Genomic DNA, 13,808 nt, shown 5'->3' on the forward strand with positions numbered 1-13,808 from the left:
TTCTGAAGGCACTGTAATATTAACCAATTTCTTATCTAAGGAAAACACACAAAAACCCTTAGTTTTAGGTTAACAATATTTGCTTTTGCTCATGGATTTGGGAAAGGTGAGTCCCTTTCTGTCCAATTATGAATTTATATCCATTTGGGGGACCCCTTTTTCCATCTATGAATTATTGTTATTACATGTGACCTTAGCGCGTGTTCGGCTCCGAACTCTGAATGTAAATTGAGGGGCATAGGGACCCTACAGGCGCATTGTTCCCTGTGCATTCTTCTCTCTTTTGGTCTCTCCCCCTTTTTATGTAATCGATTTGGAGAATTTGCTCCAACAAGTAGACTCCAGTCTTGAAGTCAGCATGGAGATGAATTCCTCAGTGCTTTGTGCTTTGGCTATTGTTCTGTTGTCAATTGTAGATTTGAAAATAGTCGCTGCTGAAACTGGAGGAAAATCTACAGGTGAGTTGTTCTAATTACTTTGCATTATTTGTCATGAAACAGATTTTTTGAAGTATTGCCTACTACATTTGACTGCTTTCTTGTAGGCGTACCTATGTGGTGAGACACACTAGGCTATAGTTGTGCATAAGCCCATTTGCAACCTATTTTGTTGTTACTTACTAAATATGACTTTAATTTGCTGGTTGAAAGCATATACAGAATCTGCGTGTGAACTAAAAAGCTTCTGTTGAGAGAAAAAAATATTAGCTGAAATTGGTTTTGTAACCCATTGTCGCAAGGTTGCTGTGTTACTGCGTAATTACACCGTAATTAACTTGATATGAGGTCTCCACAGTTCACGATTCCTCCTGCTCTCTCACAGTGCCGACCCTCCAGAAGGCAGGTCAATGCCCACGGCTTCTGAACGTCGTGCCGTCACACAAGGGATGTGTCTGTGACGAGGACTGTCCTGGAGATGACAAGTGCTGTGTCTTTGACTGTGGCGCCGTGTGTGTCCCACCTGCCTTCAGTAAGAACCTGACTGGTTTATTAACAGTGTTCAGAATGCTGTCATGCATTTTCATGGGTGATATGTGAAAAACATTGATGATTCCTATACTTAAGACACAAAAATACTTGGAGTCTGCATTCTTCCCACAAATGCAAATGCGTATTTATAGTAGGCTATCACACATATATGAGATTTTCAGAAAATGGTAGTCCAATTGTATCCATATGTTCATGTCCTTTTGCAGTAAGTTGGGTTCCCTGACATGTCTGCTCTGCAAATTGTGTACCAAAAGCAAAGCCAGGAATGTGCCCTCGCAGACTATGGGGCTCAGGGATGTGTGCGGAGTTCTGTTCCAACGACAGTGACTGCTCCAATGATGAAAAATGCTGCCACAACGGATGTGGGCATGAGTGCATTACACCTTACACAGGTAGGAGATGGTCCCAAAGTGACAGATACACCCCATCCATTATTGCTGCATTACTCTGGAAACAAGAAACTGGGCTAGTTATGTACATGCATGCACATGGGAAGATCAATTTCATATACTCTTTTTAGAGCTGAAACACTTCAGAATTCCCAGAGCCATGTATGTCTATATGACCTTGAGCATTGTAATAGTAAGACTTCAAATGGGAACAGTCAGTGTAGACGGACAAGTTGTTACTATAGACCAATGTTGCTACAGTATAACTGAACACCTCTTTTCTGTTACCACAGTGAAGCCCGGTCGATGTGCCCTGCCCAAGGGGACCCCTATGTGTGCTGAGTACTGTTACCATGACGGCCAGTGCCCAGAAGAACAGAAGTGTTGCCAGACAACCTGCGGCCACGCCTGCAGCGAGCCATGTTCATAGGACGGCAAGGTTTGGGTCGGGAGATTAGTGACAATGCTAATAGACTCCTCTTTCAAGAACAAGAACGCTTGTTGGCTTTTTTTTTTTTTAAAGAGGGGGTGTTTTTTGTTCTTGTTTGTATTCCAATCAATAAAACCATCTGTGTAGCCTTTAAATACATTCCTGTGCATTTATGACCTTGTTGGTGGAAGTCTTGAGTGTCTGAGATGCCTTTTTATGGTTTTTTTATGGCAGCACTGAGCTACAATAACAAATTATGGAACACTCCAAGAATGGAAATTGCTCAAGCATGTACACGTTTCCTAGCTGTCCACCAGATTCAGTACATATACTTCTATTTGACCAGTGATTTGGTCTAAAGAAAAGCTGTAGAAAACCTTCTAGTGTGTAACTATACCTGCCCTAACATTCAACTCTGCACAAAGTGTCTATGCTCCCTGCCAAGGTATACCCACTTCCCTGCCTAAACGGACAGAGTTAAGCAGAGCTATTAAACCGGACATGACCATCACTGATTAGGAATGCAGAGGGCTTTTTTGTTCCACTCTAGAGTGCCAAACACATGCAAGAGAGAAAATGACTGGCTGGCAAAGAAAGGGATCTCTGTGTCTGTCTGTCTGTTCTGCTGGAACTTGGCAGGAGTTAGGCCAAGTTTGTTTATAGAGAAAATAATCAGCCGCTCCCTCCCCTCCCCTCCACATACACGCACTTCCCCATAACTGGGGCAATTGAAATGGAATACAGAAAGTGAACTCCTGGACCTGGGGTGTATTCAGTGATGTGAAACATTCTGAACATTACAGATAGAAATAGAATGAATAGTAGACAATGTGTCTACTCTATCAGATAGAATAGGGAAAGGGTCAGCAGGGTAGCCTAGTGGTTAGAGCGTTGGACTAGTAACCGAAAGGTTGCAAGTTCGTAATCCCCGAGCCGACAAGGTACAAATCTGTCGTTCTGCCCCTGAACAGGCAGTTCAGTGACGGCCTGTTCCAAGGCCGTCATTGAAAATAAGAATTTGTTCTTAACTGACTTGCCTAGTAAATAAAATCTATTCTCCATGAAACAGAACATTCAAGTAGAAATGTAATGTTACCTAGATCCATACTCTGTGGCTTGTCATAAAATTACATCAGTCGTTTTGAATGCTTATGTCGTCAGAGGCATCTGTGCCCTTCAGATTTGTCCAGTTTAAAAATAAATGTCTATGTAATACTATCAATCAAATGTATTTATGTCAGCAGAAACCCAGCCTAAAACCCCACCTAGCAATTTTATGAAATTGGCTTCATCTAGCCCAGATACTGTAGGTTCCCAATCTCCCAACCTCATAACTAGTTACCAAGAAGCCTTTTCAGGTTAAGTAAGAGTAGCTAGCTTGTCTAACTAACTTAGCTGGCATGCCTTCTGGAAAGGTTGGTAGACTTTAGAAAAACAAGCAATAACTAAATGTAATGACGAAGACTCACATTTCTTTAAATCTTTTACCAAGATTTTTGCCGAGATGCAGGGTAGCATATTTTGTTTCTTTAAAAAAAAGAACCACCAGTTAGGAGGATAAAGACAGCTCAAGAGCATGCAGAAAGTCTTTAAAATAAAAAAATAGAATTAAGCATAATGATTATGGCTCTAGATTGCAGGAAAATGCGATTTCAGGTATTTGAAAAATGCAAAGTTGTCCAACTTCCAGGGCGCCCCGCAGCCTTTCTTACGTACTTTGTGCCCCCTCAGATTTTTGGGGTGATGATACCCCTGTATGTCGTGAATACTCTTTTGCTATATATTGATACAGTTGATCCATGCTTAGTTGCAGCCATGTGGTTCCTCATAATTTATTCTCAGGAATCCTCAAGAGTTCTCCTAGCAGTCCAAAAATAATGTTTTAGACTGAGAAGCAGGGATTCACAGCATTCATCAAGGGCACAATTCAATTTTCAATGATACAGGGCTGTATGTATCAACCGAGAGTAGGAGTGCTGATCTAGAATGAGTTTTGACTTGGATCATAATGGATAATATAATATTATATGGACAGGAGTGACCTGATCCTAGTCTGAGACAATTGAGATTCACATGGCCCCTCTACAAGCCTCCATGTATTTCTTCTTTTAAGGCGAGGCACCACAGGATTAACTTACTTCGTTTGCATCTACTTATCGATTTAGAATTTGGGTATTTTTGTCCCTAAATTAGTTATTTCAAAAAGTAAACTTAAAAATGTCAAAACTTGATGTAAATGTTTATTTGATTTAGTTTATCATACTACCGTCATTCAAATGGACATATATCGAAGCTTACTACATTTAGTAATACATCTTTCAAAATCCTTGCCTGGCTACCTAAACCCCTTGCTCCGGCAAAACGTTTCACGGAAATATATTCTAGACCATCTAATTGGTCCCAAAAACCGATGGGTTGGGCCAGAGCAGAACACACGTGGGTAAAGCTAAGTTTGAAAATGCATCATTGGCTTTGATACTGTGATTGGTTAGAGACAATTCAATCACTAATGACTTTGCTTTGTACAACACCCCTGCCTCATTTTGACATCACCCAAAACAACTTCAATGATTGCAGTCTCAGATTGTATGTAGGGAACAATTGAGCAGCGGAAGACCAGAACTCAGTTTGAGTCGTCAGGCAATTAAAAACCCATTTCGTAGAGAAAGTTACAATCTGGACTATATGTAATAACTAACTTTGAAGAGATTGCGATTGGGTCTAATTAGGTGTTTTGCATTTGCTAAGATAAATTCCTTGTACTGCTCTTTAACTGCCATTTCCCAAAAGTCAGACCTTCCCACATGAAAACATGTTTTTTCTCAGCTTCAGAAGCTTCTGCATTCACCAAATTTTGTGTGGTTATCCTTAGATATATTCTCCAGGCTTGTGTAGAGGGAATTGTTGATATGTTGTAAATGTTTTATTCTAGATCACATAAAATTTTTTTTTTTTTTAAACGCACCTAAAATACATTTTTACATATGTGACTTTAGTATTTCACAGATAGAAAGATTAAAACAATATTTATCCACAACACGTCCGGTCCTGGAGTGTCTTAACAAAATGACACCAAATAATTTAGGCTGACTTCATCCAGTGTCCAGAAAAACAGATTTGCAGTATATGCAAATGTGCACATATTTAATGAGAGCCTCATTTGCATATTTTAATACAACATTTCAGGAAAGTTGTAATACAAAAAGTATTATGTTTTTGTCTACATTCAACTGGTAAAATTGTGATATGAATGGGGGGGGGGGGGGGAATGTACCTTATTAGGGTGTGGTGCCTTGCTTTAAAGCCATTGGATTAAAACAAAAATGACAAACGTTTGGTCAGTTGACCAGTTTTATAGATGTATTATTTTTTTTATATACCCAAGGTTACCCAATATATGTTCACACATTTGAATGTTGTTCAGTAAAATGAATCTATCAAGCACAGTTTAATATACAAAGAACGAGCAGTGTTAAAAAGTAAATGCATGGAGGGTGCTTAGCCTTAGCCTAATAGAAATGCATGGCAAACTCATCGTTTTAAATGTTGTCTGTTGGGTATTTGTGCTACAAAGGCTTACCAAAAGGTAATGCCAATTAGAGAACATTACAACTTCAAACAGAAATTTGGACAAACGCAAGTTAAAATCAAGTCGTTTCCAGTAGAGATTTTGGGGTTTTCTACAAGTGCAAACGTTTTGACTGGTTCTATGATTAATGAACAAATATGATATGAATCAAAACAAAAGACAACTGTTTATGAGTTCTGTAAGTCAGTGCATTTAGCATTTCAACATCAACTAAAAACACAAATCTTATTTATCTCAGGAAAGATTTAAGAGATGAATCTGGAGACTAAATTTACCAAACGTCTCAGAGTAGGAGTGCTGATTTAGGACCAGTTGTTTTCTAGAACACAACGATCCTAGATCAGCACTCATACTCCGAGACGCTTGATACGTACGGCCCCAGATCTCAGAGCAATGGCTTCCTAGTGATCTATAACAGACAATTACTTTTTCCAGGAACCAATATGAGCTTGCTGTGATTCTTGCAGCCATCTGTCCCCACTGAAACCCTGGAGCAAACACTTTGGTTCCTGCCTTAAACATTCCTGAAAAATACATTATTCTCTGTTTAACTAGACCAACAGCAGTAGTAGTGCACTCAAGAAAGGCCACCCTTTTTGCTTCTCACGGGCAAGAAAAAGCCTTTAACGTCCATCGAATCCATGACACTTCATTAGAGACTTCATTGTTCATCAACTCCTTTATCATTCACGAAACAAACTTAAGAGTAATTTATTTTCTTTGTCGAAGCTTCCAGCACTTAAAGCGTTATCTTCCTGAAACTTACATTCACAGTTCCCAAGTGATGTAGCCACCGACCTCTGCTGTTGTTGTTGTTTAAGTTAGCATTTTGGCTCATCACAGCAGTGGCACACCCCGTAGCCTGCGGATGATGTTGGCTAGGCGTTTGGCCAGGCCCGGACTGGGCTCCTCCACCTGGAAGGTGCGGGTCAGGAGATTGTAGAGGGAACCGTAACCCACGGCCACCACGGTGCAAGTGAGGCAGATGACGTTGTAGGGCATGCTGAAGTCAGGGGTGGGCAGGTTCACCAGCAAGGGCTCCGTGTAGACCCGCATGAAGTAACTGGACTCCTCTTTACATGGGAAACTGTGAAGAAAGACAAGATGAGGTATGTTTAATGTAAAAAATGTGTTTTTAATATTTAAAATTGAATGCCTTTATTTTTGCCAATGTAGAGCTAGTGAGATTCCCTTGTAAAGAAAAGTCCTATGCAAATTAAATGTCTTATTACAATAACCTACAGTGGTTCCTCCTTTAAAAGTTGCGTCATACTGGAGTACACCTTGTGTGCTGCCGCAGCATTCTGTGGCACATCATTTAATTCTCAGCCATTTTTTCTGTTACTGTTATTTTAAGTTATTGCTAGTTTGATCCCCAGATGGCATCTTTGAGAAGCATTTGATAGTATTCCTTATTGGCATTACCAGAGAATTTAAAACCTTTTTTGTAATAACATACAATATGGGATTGATTAAGAAATTTGGCGTTTCTATTCAGAGAAAAATGAAAAACGAAAACCTCAGGGTTTCCGTTAGGATGGAATGGAAAATATGGCGTTGTACAACATGACGGTCGGGAGTAGGCTATAGGATTGGAGGATTCTAAATGGTTTGCCTTCATTAGACAACTTTGTTCCAATATTTCTGTAAATCAGTGATATTTATTCCCATAGTAATTTGTTATGGACCCATAACTAAATCAACATCTGCATTTGAAAAAGTATTTTTTTATCATTATTTTATTAACGAAATGTGTTTTTGTTTATTAGGCTACTGTGCCTACATACTGTAGTAAACATTGGAACGTGCCCAATTCCTTACATAAGGGAGAGCAGGCCATGTCTGTACTACAGAATGCAAGGCACGCGTGAGACCGGGGTTCAAATCCATGTTGGGGAGGAAGGAGTATGCTGTCCTTGTAAATAGAAATTTGTTCACAACTATGAAATAACACATATGGAATCAAGATGTCTTCAATGCTATTCTAAAATGTAGAAAACAGTAAAAAATATAGAACAATCCTGGAATGAGTAGGTGTGTCCAAACCTTTGACTGGTACTTGCTGGAACAGAAAATGAACGTTGACAGTACAGTATTGGGCTATTTACGAGGAAGGAGTAGACTGTCCTTGTAAATAAGAATTTGTTCATAACTGACTTGCCTAGTTAAAAAAAGGTTACACTAAGAGCATAACATTTCTGCACCCTCATTTTCTAATTCTTGTCTAACCAAGACCCAAATGGATATTAAGTGAAATATAAACATCCACATTTGAATGTCCTTTTTTCTTGTTATTTTATTTTATTAATGAAAGCATAAAGATGTTGATGAACAAATAATGTACTGCTGTTTTGAGTAAGAAATGTAACACTTTAGAGTACTTTACCTCGAGTCATATTAAACATTCATGAAAATACAAGTGTCTCCCATGTATCGAAAGCCTAGAATCTTGCTAATCCAACTGCGTTGTCAGATTCAAAAAAGGATTTACTGCGAAAGAATACGATGCGATTATCTGAGCATAGAGCCCCATAATTATTAATTTTTTTAACCAGCACAGGGGTAACATAATCACAAACTGCATTAAAATAAATTGTTTACCTTTGACGATCTTCGCCTGTTTGCAATTCCAATGCTCATAGCTACACAATGAATGATCTTTTGTTTGATAAAATCAGTTTTTATAGCCTAACACAAAACATTTTGTGAACCGCTTGTGTAGTGAATTCCGTCTCATTCCATTTGACGACGAAACATTCCAGGTAAATCACCCACACAGAAAGTGACTTTTCCAGTCATGTTTGGTTTCACTGCAATCAACTGGTTTGTTTGTAACACAATCAAACGTGATGGGCCATTTCGCAGGACGTATTGACTGAAAGAAACTGATTTGAAGACAAGTAATGACATCATTGTGCACCAATGATTTGCCCGCTGTTTCGTTGATTGACTGTCTTTTAACCCAATGACCACTGATAGTCTTGAAATCTAGCTGGGTAGATAGCCAATGAACGGGAGAGGACATCGTTTTGGACTGGTAAGTTCTTATCATGCTAATGCCCTTGTTTGAAATTAATAATATAAAATAATGTTATTTTTTATTTATTTTAGAAGCAATATATAAACATTTAATGTTATGAAATGTGAGATGCGTGTCTGCCGCCCTACCCCAACCCACATGAAATAGCCTATTTAAGGCAGTTGAGGAGAGGGCAGGACCACATCAATGGCCAAAGTGAAATGGAGACAGTAGATACAGCTGGTCTGTTGTAATATAATAAAGACAGTAGATCTAGCTGAAATGTCAAAATATAAAAGAGACAGATCTAGCAGGTAATAATAATATAATAATATATTCAACCTTCAACTCTCTATATATATATCTGTTTATTATACCTGTTGATACAGGGCTCATATGTGAAACTATTCTAACTGAACATTTTCTTTCACAGTGACACTGACTCCGAATTATCCGGTGTCCTGTGTGAATTTAAGTATGCTCTCTCTCTCGGAGGACCTGAGCCCTAGGACCATGCGTCAGGACTACCTGGCATGATGACTCCTTGCTGTCCCCAGTCCACCTGGCCTTGCCGCTGTTCCAGTTTCAACTGTTCTGCCTGCGGCTATGGAACCCTAAACTGTTCATTTTTACTCAAGGTGCTTTCCTGTTGCACCCTCTACAACCACTGATCTCCACCCGGCACAGCCAGAAGAGGACTGGCCACCCCTCATAGCCTGGTTCCTCTCTAGGTTTCTTCCTAGGTTTTTGCCTCTCTAGGGAGTTTTTCCTAGCCACCGTGCTTCTAACCCTGCATTGCTTGCTGTTTGGGGTTTTAGGCTGGGGCTATATAAATAGATTTGATTTGATAGAGGACTGAGGGTCTTCCAAATATTGAAAGTGTGTAAATAGTTACCCATGTTATTTTGTAAATGTATATATATTTTTTTAATCAATAATTATTGTTTAAAAAAAAAAAAAAACTCAATTTTTTGGGGGGTGTGTGTTAGAATACCATTTTGGTATTTTGTATATAGTTATTTGTTTCAAAATGTATACCTTCAACAATTTGGCCACTTGGGTACATTTGGGCTACTTGTGTGGGGCACTTGGGTGACTTCATGATACATGTCATGTAGCACACTCATTTTGAAAGTTATCATTCTGAAACTTTGCACAAGTACTGTCACCTTCTTATATTTTTCACTGAAATTGTCCCCAGCATCCTATCTGAATGTTTGTTTTATCTTGTTCATTTTAAAGATGATACAAAAATAAAAAACGTATGGTTTTTTTCATTGTTTTATCTAAACCAGATATATTGTGTGTTTATTCTCCTACATTCAATTCACATTTACACAAACTTCATGAGTGTTTTCTTTCAAATGGTACCAAAAATATGCATATCCTTGGTTCTGTGCCTGAGCTACAGGCTGTTAGATTTGGGTATGTCTTCAGGTGGAAATTGCACAAAGTAGGGGGGGAGCTGCAAGAGGTTTTAAGCATCAAATACATTGCAAGTTGGGGGATTTTCACACCAGTAGCGGAGTTATAAAAAGTATATTGTCCTGCTAATAGGAAACATTGGCATGATGGGCTACACCTGCTACAGTTGTGATGTCTTCACTATTATTCTACAATGTAGAAAATAGTCAAAAAAATAGAAAAATCCTTGAATAAGTAGGTTTGTCCAAACCTTTGACTGGTACTTGCTTAATTCATTTGATTAAAATGATGGTGTTTCTATTCCATGAAAAACTGTTAGGATGGAACAGAAAATATGGCACTGTAGCTAGAGGTCGACCGATTATGATTTTTCAACACCGATACAGATTATTGGAGGACCAAAAAAAAGCAGTTACAGATAATAAATAAAAAAATCGGCCAATTTTAAATATATAAAATACAACAATACTGAATGAACACTTATTTTAACTTAATATAATACATCAATAAAATCAATTTAGTCTCAAATAAATCATGAAACATGTTCAATTTGGTTTAAATAATGCACAAACAAAGTGTTGGAGAAGTAAAAGTGCAATATGTGCCATGTAAAAAAGCTAACGTTTTAGTTCCTCGCTCAGAACATATGAAAGCTGGTGGTTCCTTTTAACAATGAGTCTTCAATATTACCAGGTAAGAAGTTTTAGGTTGTAGTTATTATAGGACTATTTCTTTCTATACCATTTGTATTTCATATACCTTTGAATATTGGATGTTCTAATAGGTACTTGAGTATTACCAGCCTAATCTTGGGAGTTGATAGGCTTGAAGTCATAAACAGTGCAATACTTGAAGCACAGCGAAGACCTGCTGGTAAATGCAGGAAAGTGTTGTTTGAATGAATGCTTACGAGCCTGCTGCTGCCTACCAACGCTCAGTCAGACTGCTCTATCAAATCATAGACTTAATTATAATATAATAACACACAGAAATACAAGCCTTAGGTAATTAATATGGTAAAATCATTTAGAAAACAAAACGTTTATTTTTGTCAAAATATTGCTGTTACATTGCACAACCTTCAATGTTATGTCATAATTATGTACAATTCTGCTGCACATACCCTGACTCTGCTTGCACAGAACGCAAGAGAAGTGACACAATTTCCCAAGTTAAAAGAAATCCATGTTAGCAGGCAATATTAACTAAATATGCAAGTTTAAAAATATATACTTGTGTATTGATTTTAAGAAAGGCATTGATATTTATGGTTAGGTACACATTGGTGCAACGACAGTGCTTTTTTCACGAATGAGCTTGTTAAATCACCCGTTTGGCATAGTAGACTGTGATTCAATGATAAATTAAGAGGCACTGCATCAATTATATGCAACGCAAGACCATCTAGATAAACTAGTAATATCATCAACCATGTGTAGTGAACTAGTGATTATGTTGAGATCAATTGTTTTTTAATAAGTTTAATGCTAGCTACCACTTTATCTTGGCTCCTTGCTGCACTCGCATAACAGGTAGTCAGCCTGCCACGCAGTCTCCTCGTGGTGTGCAATGCAATCGGCCATAATTGGTGCCCCAAAATGCAGATTAACGATTGCTATTAAAATTTGAAATCGGCCCTAATTAAAATCGGCCATTCCGATTAAATCGGTCGACCTCTACACTGCACAACGTGATGTCCGGCAGTTCAGTACAGGGCTATTTAGCTAAAGAATCTCTGTGTTGTGCTTGTCTCAGAGCAGCCGAAACAGTACTAAAATAGTTGTAGGCTTTTGCTTCTAACTTCAATATGCTCTTTAAATAAATAAGACCAACAATGAATTTTAAAATATGTTTTCAATGATGTGACTTTCAGCCAATAATTACATTTAGAGGATTTGAGGACTCTATATTAATATCTAAGGGGCATTTTCCGTTAGGATCTGTGAGAATATCTAAAGGGGCTTTTATATCATTATAAATGAATTAATAATAATAAATCAACGTTTTAAAAGTAAAAATATTGGAGATTTAATTTTCATTTAACCCAGCATGAGCGAGAAAAAGGCAATTCTTGAACATGGGGTGAGACATTCTCACTAATTTGTAAATAACGCCAGTTATTTAGAATTATTTATTTCTGGAGAAACCTAACTTGATTATTTAGCAGACATCACTTACTTATATTCAGTCAACACATATCTTAAGAATATCATGGAATATTTTAAATTTTCGTTTCTCCATGCTTGTCTCAGAGCAGCGCGAAACGATGCTGAAATAGAGGCCCACAGGAGGAAGGCTATGTACTGTTTTCTGTGCTCACACGTGGTATCGCTTCGGTTACACATCCTTGGAATAGCAGAACAGTCCGGGTATCCCTTGCTGTGCCTGGTGAGCAGTTGGTCAAGTTCTGTTGTCAGAAGAGGAATGGAAATGTCAGGGTGAACCGAAAACCTGACGAACCCGCCACGTACTGTATATTGACTCTTCCTGTAGGAGGTGGAGTTCCTGAGCACACAGGTGTGGCTGGCATGGATTGTGACTCCATCTTGTTCTTTTTCAACGCGTGAGTGAGTGAGTCAATGACTATTCAAGCCATTGACTCACTGATGAAGATAGATGAGTGATCGGCAAAGGCAATCTAATCTGCAGGCATCACGGCTCAATAAGAAATGTCACACACACACACACACACATATACAGTTGAAGTCGGAAGTTTACATACACCTTAGCTAAATACATTTAAACTAATTTTCACAATTCCTGACATCTAATCCTGGTAAAAATTCACTGTTTTAGGTCAGGTAGGATCACCATTTTATTTTAAGAATGTGAAATGTCTGAATAATTTTAGAGAGAATGATTAATTTCAGCTTTTATTTCTTTCATCAAATTCCCAGTGGGTCAGAAATTTACATACACTCAATTAGTATTTGGTAGCATTGCCTTCAAATTGTTTAACTTGGGGTCAAATGTTTTGGGTAGCCTTCCACAAGCGTCCCACAATAAGTTAGGAGGGATGGGCCAAAATTCATCTGACAGAGCTGGTGAAACTGAGTCAGGTTTGTAGGCCTCCTTGCTCACACACGCTTTTTCAGTTCTGCCCACAATGTTCTATAGGATTGAGGTCAGGGCTTTGTGATGGCCACTCCAATAGCTTGAATTTGTTGTCCTTAAGCCATTTTTCCACAACTTTGGAAGTATGCTTAGGGTCATTGACCATTTGGAAGACCCATTAGCGACCAAGCTTTAACTTCCTGACTGATGTCTTGAGATGTTGCTTCAATATATCCACATAATTTTCCTCCCTCATGATGCCATCTATTTTGTGAAGTGCACCCGTCCCTCCTGCAGCAAAGCACCCCCACAACATGATGCTGCCACCCCCATGCTTCACGGTTGGGATGGTGTTCTTCGGTTTGCAAGCCTCCCCCTTTTTCCTCCAAACATAACGATATGATTGGTCAAATTAAAACCTTGGGACCCAAACACATAATGAGTGCTTTAACTCGCCCTTGTGGTGGTCTGGAGCAATGAAGGTGTACCTCTAAGTCCCGCTGTGTAAGCTCGCAACTTTTAAAGGAGGAACTACTGCATGAGAGTTAGGGGTCAATTCCATTTCAAATCAATGGAATTGAGGAATAGTACACTACTTTTAAAATAGGATTTTATTTGGTGTAATTTCCTTGAGATGCATTCAAATTGCATTACCTCAGGTGATAAACTAACACACTTAAGATAACTACTACGTAAGTGCTCAAACACTACTTAAAAAAACAGCCTCATTACTCACAAGCTGCTGAAAAGTGGGCATTCCCGAGTGCTGTTGGTATCCATGGCAACGACACTGGGCACGAGAGCGCTGATAACAGAAGACCTGAAGCGAGGGACAACATTTAATCAAATATCTTCTACTGCAAACCTGAACATTGAGAGACTTCAAGCAAGTAGTATCTCAATTTCAGCAATG

General features: G+C 38.6%; 2 protein-coding genes across 4 annotated transcripts in view; one reads left to right on the forward strand and one right to left on the reverse strand.

Annotated features, from left to right (window-relative positions):
* The first annotated feature begins 326 nt into the window (after positions 1 to 326).
* Positions 327 to 1,963, forward strand: LOC139367557 (whey acidic protein-like). 2 transcript variants are annotated; one of them, XM_071105806.1, is made up of 4 exons: positions 327 to 458; positions 823 to 969; positions 1,244 to 1,381; positions 1,672 to 1,963. In XM_071105806.1, the coding sequence occupies exons 1-4, from the start codon at positions 359 to 361 to the stop codon at positions 1,806 to 1,808; spliced, it is 522 nt and encodes a 173-aa protein (XP_070961907.1). In that variant the 5' UTR covers positions 327 to 358; the 3' UTR covers positions 1,809 to 1,963. The 2 variants fall into 2 exon arrangements, with proteins under 2 accessions (XP_070961907.1, XP_070961906.1); XM_071105805.1 differs by having other exon boundaries at positions 332 to 458; positions 796 to 969.
* A 1,315-nt stretch (positions 1,964 to 3,278) lies between these two features.
* The window catches only part of LOC139368316 (GPI transamidase component PIG-T-like), a 32,387-nt gene continuing 21,857 nt past the window's right edge, over positions 3,279 to 13,808 (reverse strand). The window contains exons 11-13 of one of the 2 annotated variants that reach the window (XR_011626947.1): positions 13,632 to 13,715; positions 5,796 to 6,484; positions 4,038 to 5,694 (exon numbers count right to left, since the gene is read on the reverse strand). Coding sequence is in view for 1 of the 2 variants with exons in the window: in XM_071107066.1 (XP_070963167.1) it covers positions 6,235 to 6,484; positions 13,632 to 13,715 (334 nt within the window). In the remaining variant the exon portion in view is untranslated. Of the gene's footprint in view, positions 6,485 to 13,631; positions 13,716 to 13,808 lie in introns of both variants that reach the window. The other variant, XM_071107066.1, reaches the window with a different exon arrangement.

Source organism: Oncorhynchus clarkii, chromosome 16, assembly GCF_045791955.1.
Source record: "Oncorhynchus clarkii lewisi isolate Uvic-CL-2024 chromosome 16, UVic_Ocla_1.0, whole genome shotgun sequence".
In the NCBI taxonomy this organism is placed as follows: Eukaryota; Metazoa; Chordata; class Actinopteri; order Salmoniformes; family Salmonidae; genus Oncorhynchus; species Oncorhynchus clarkii.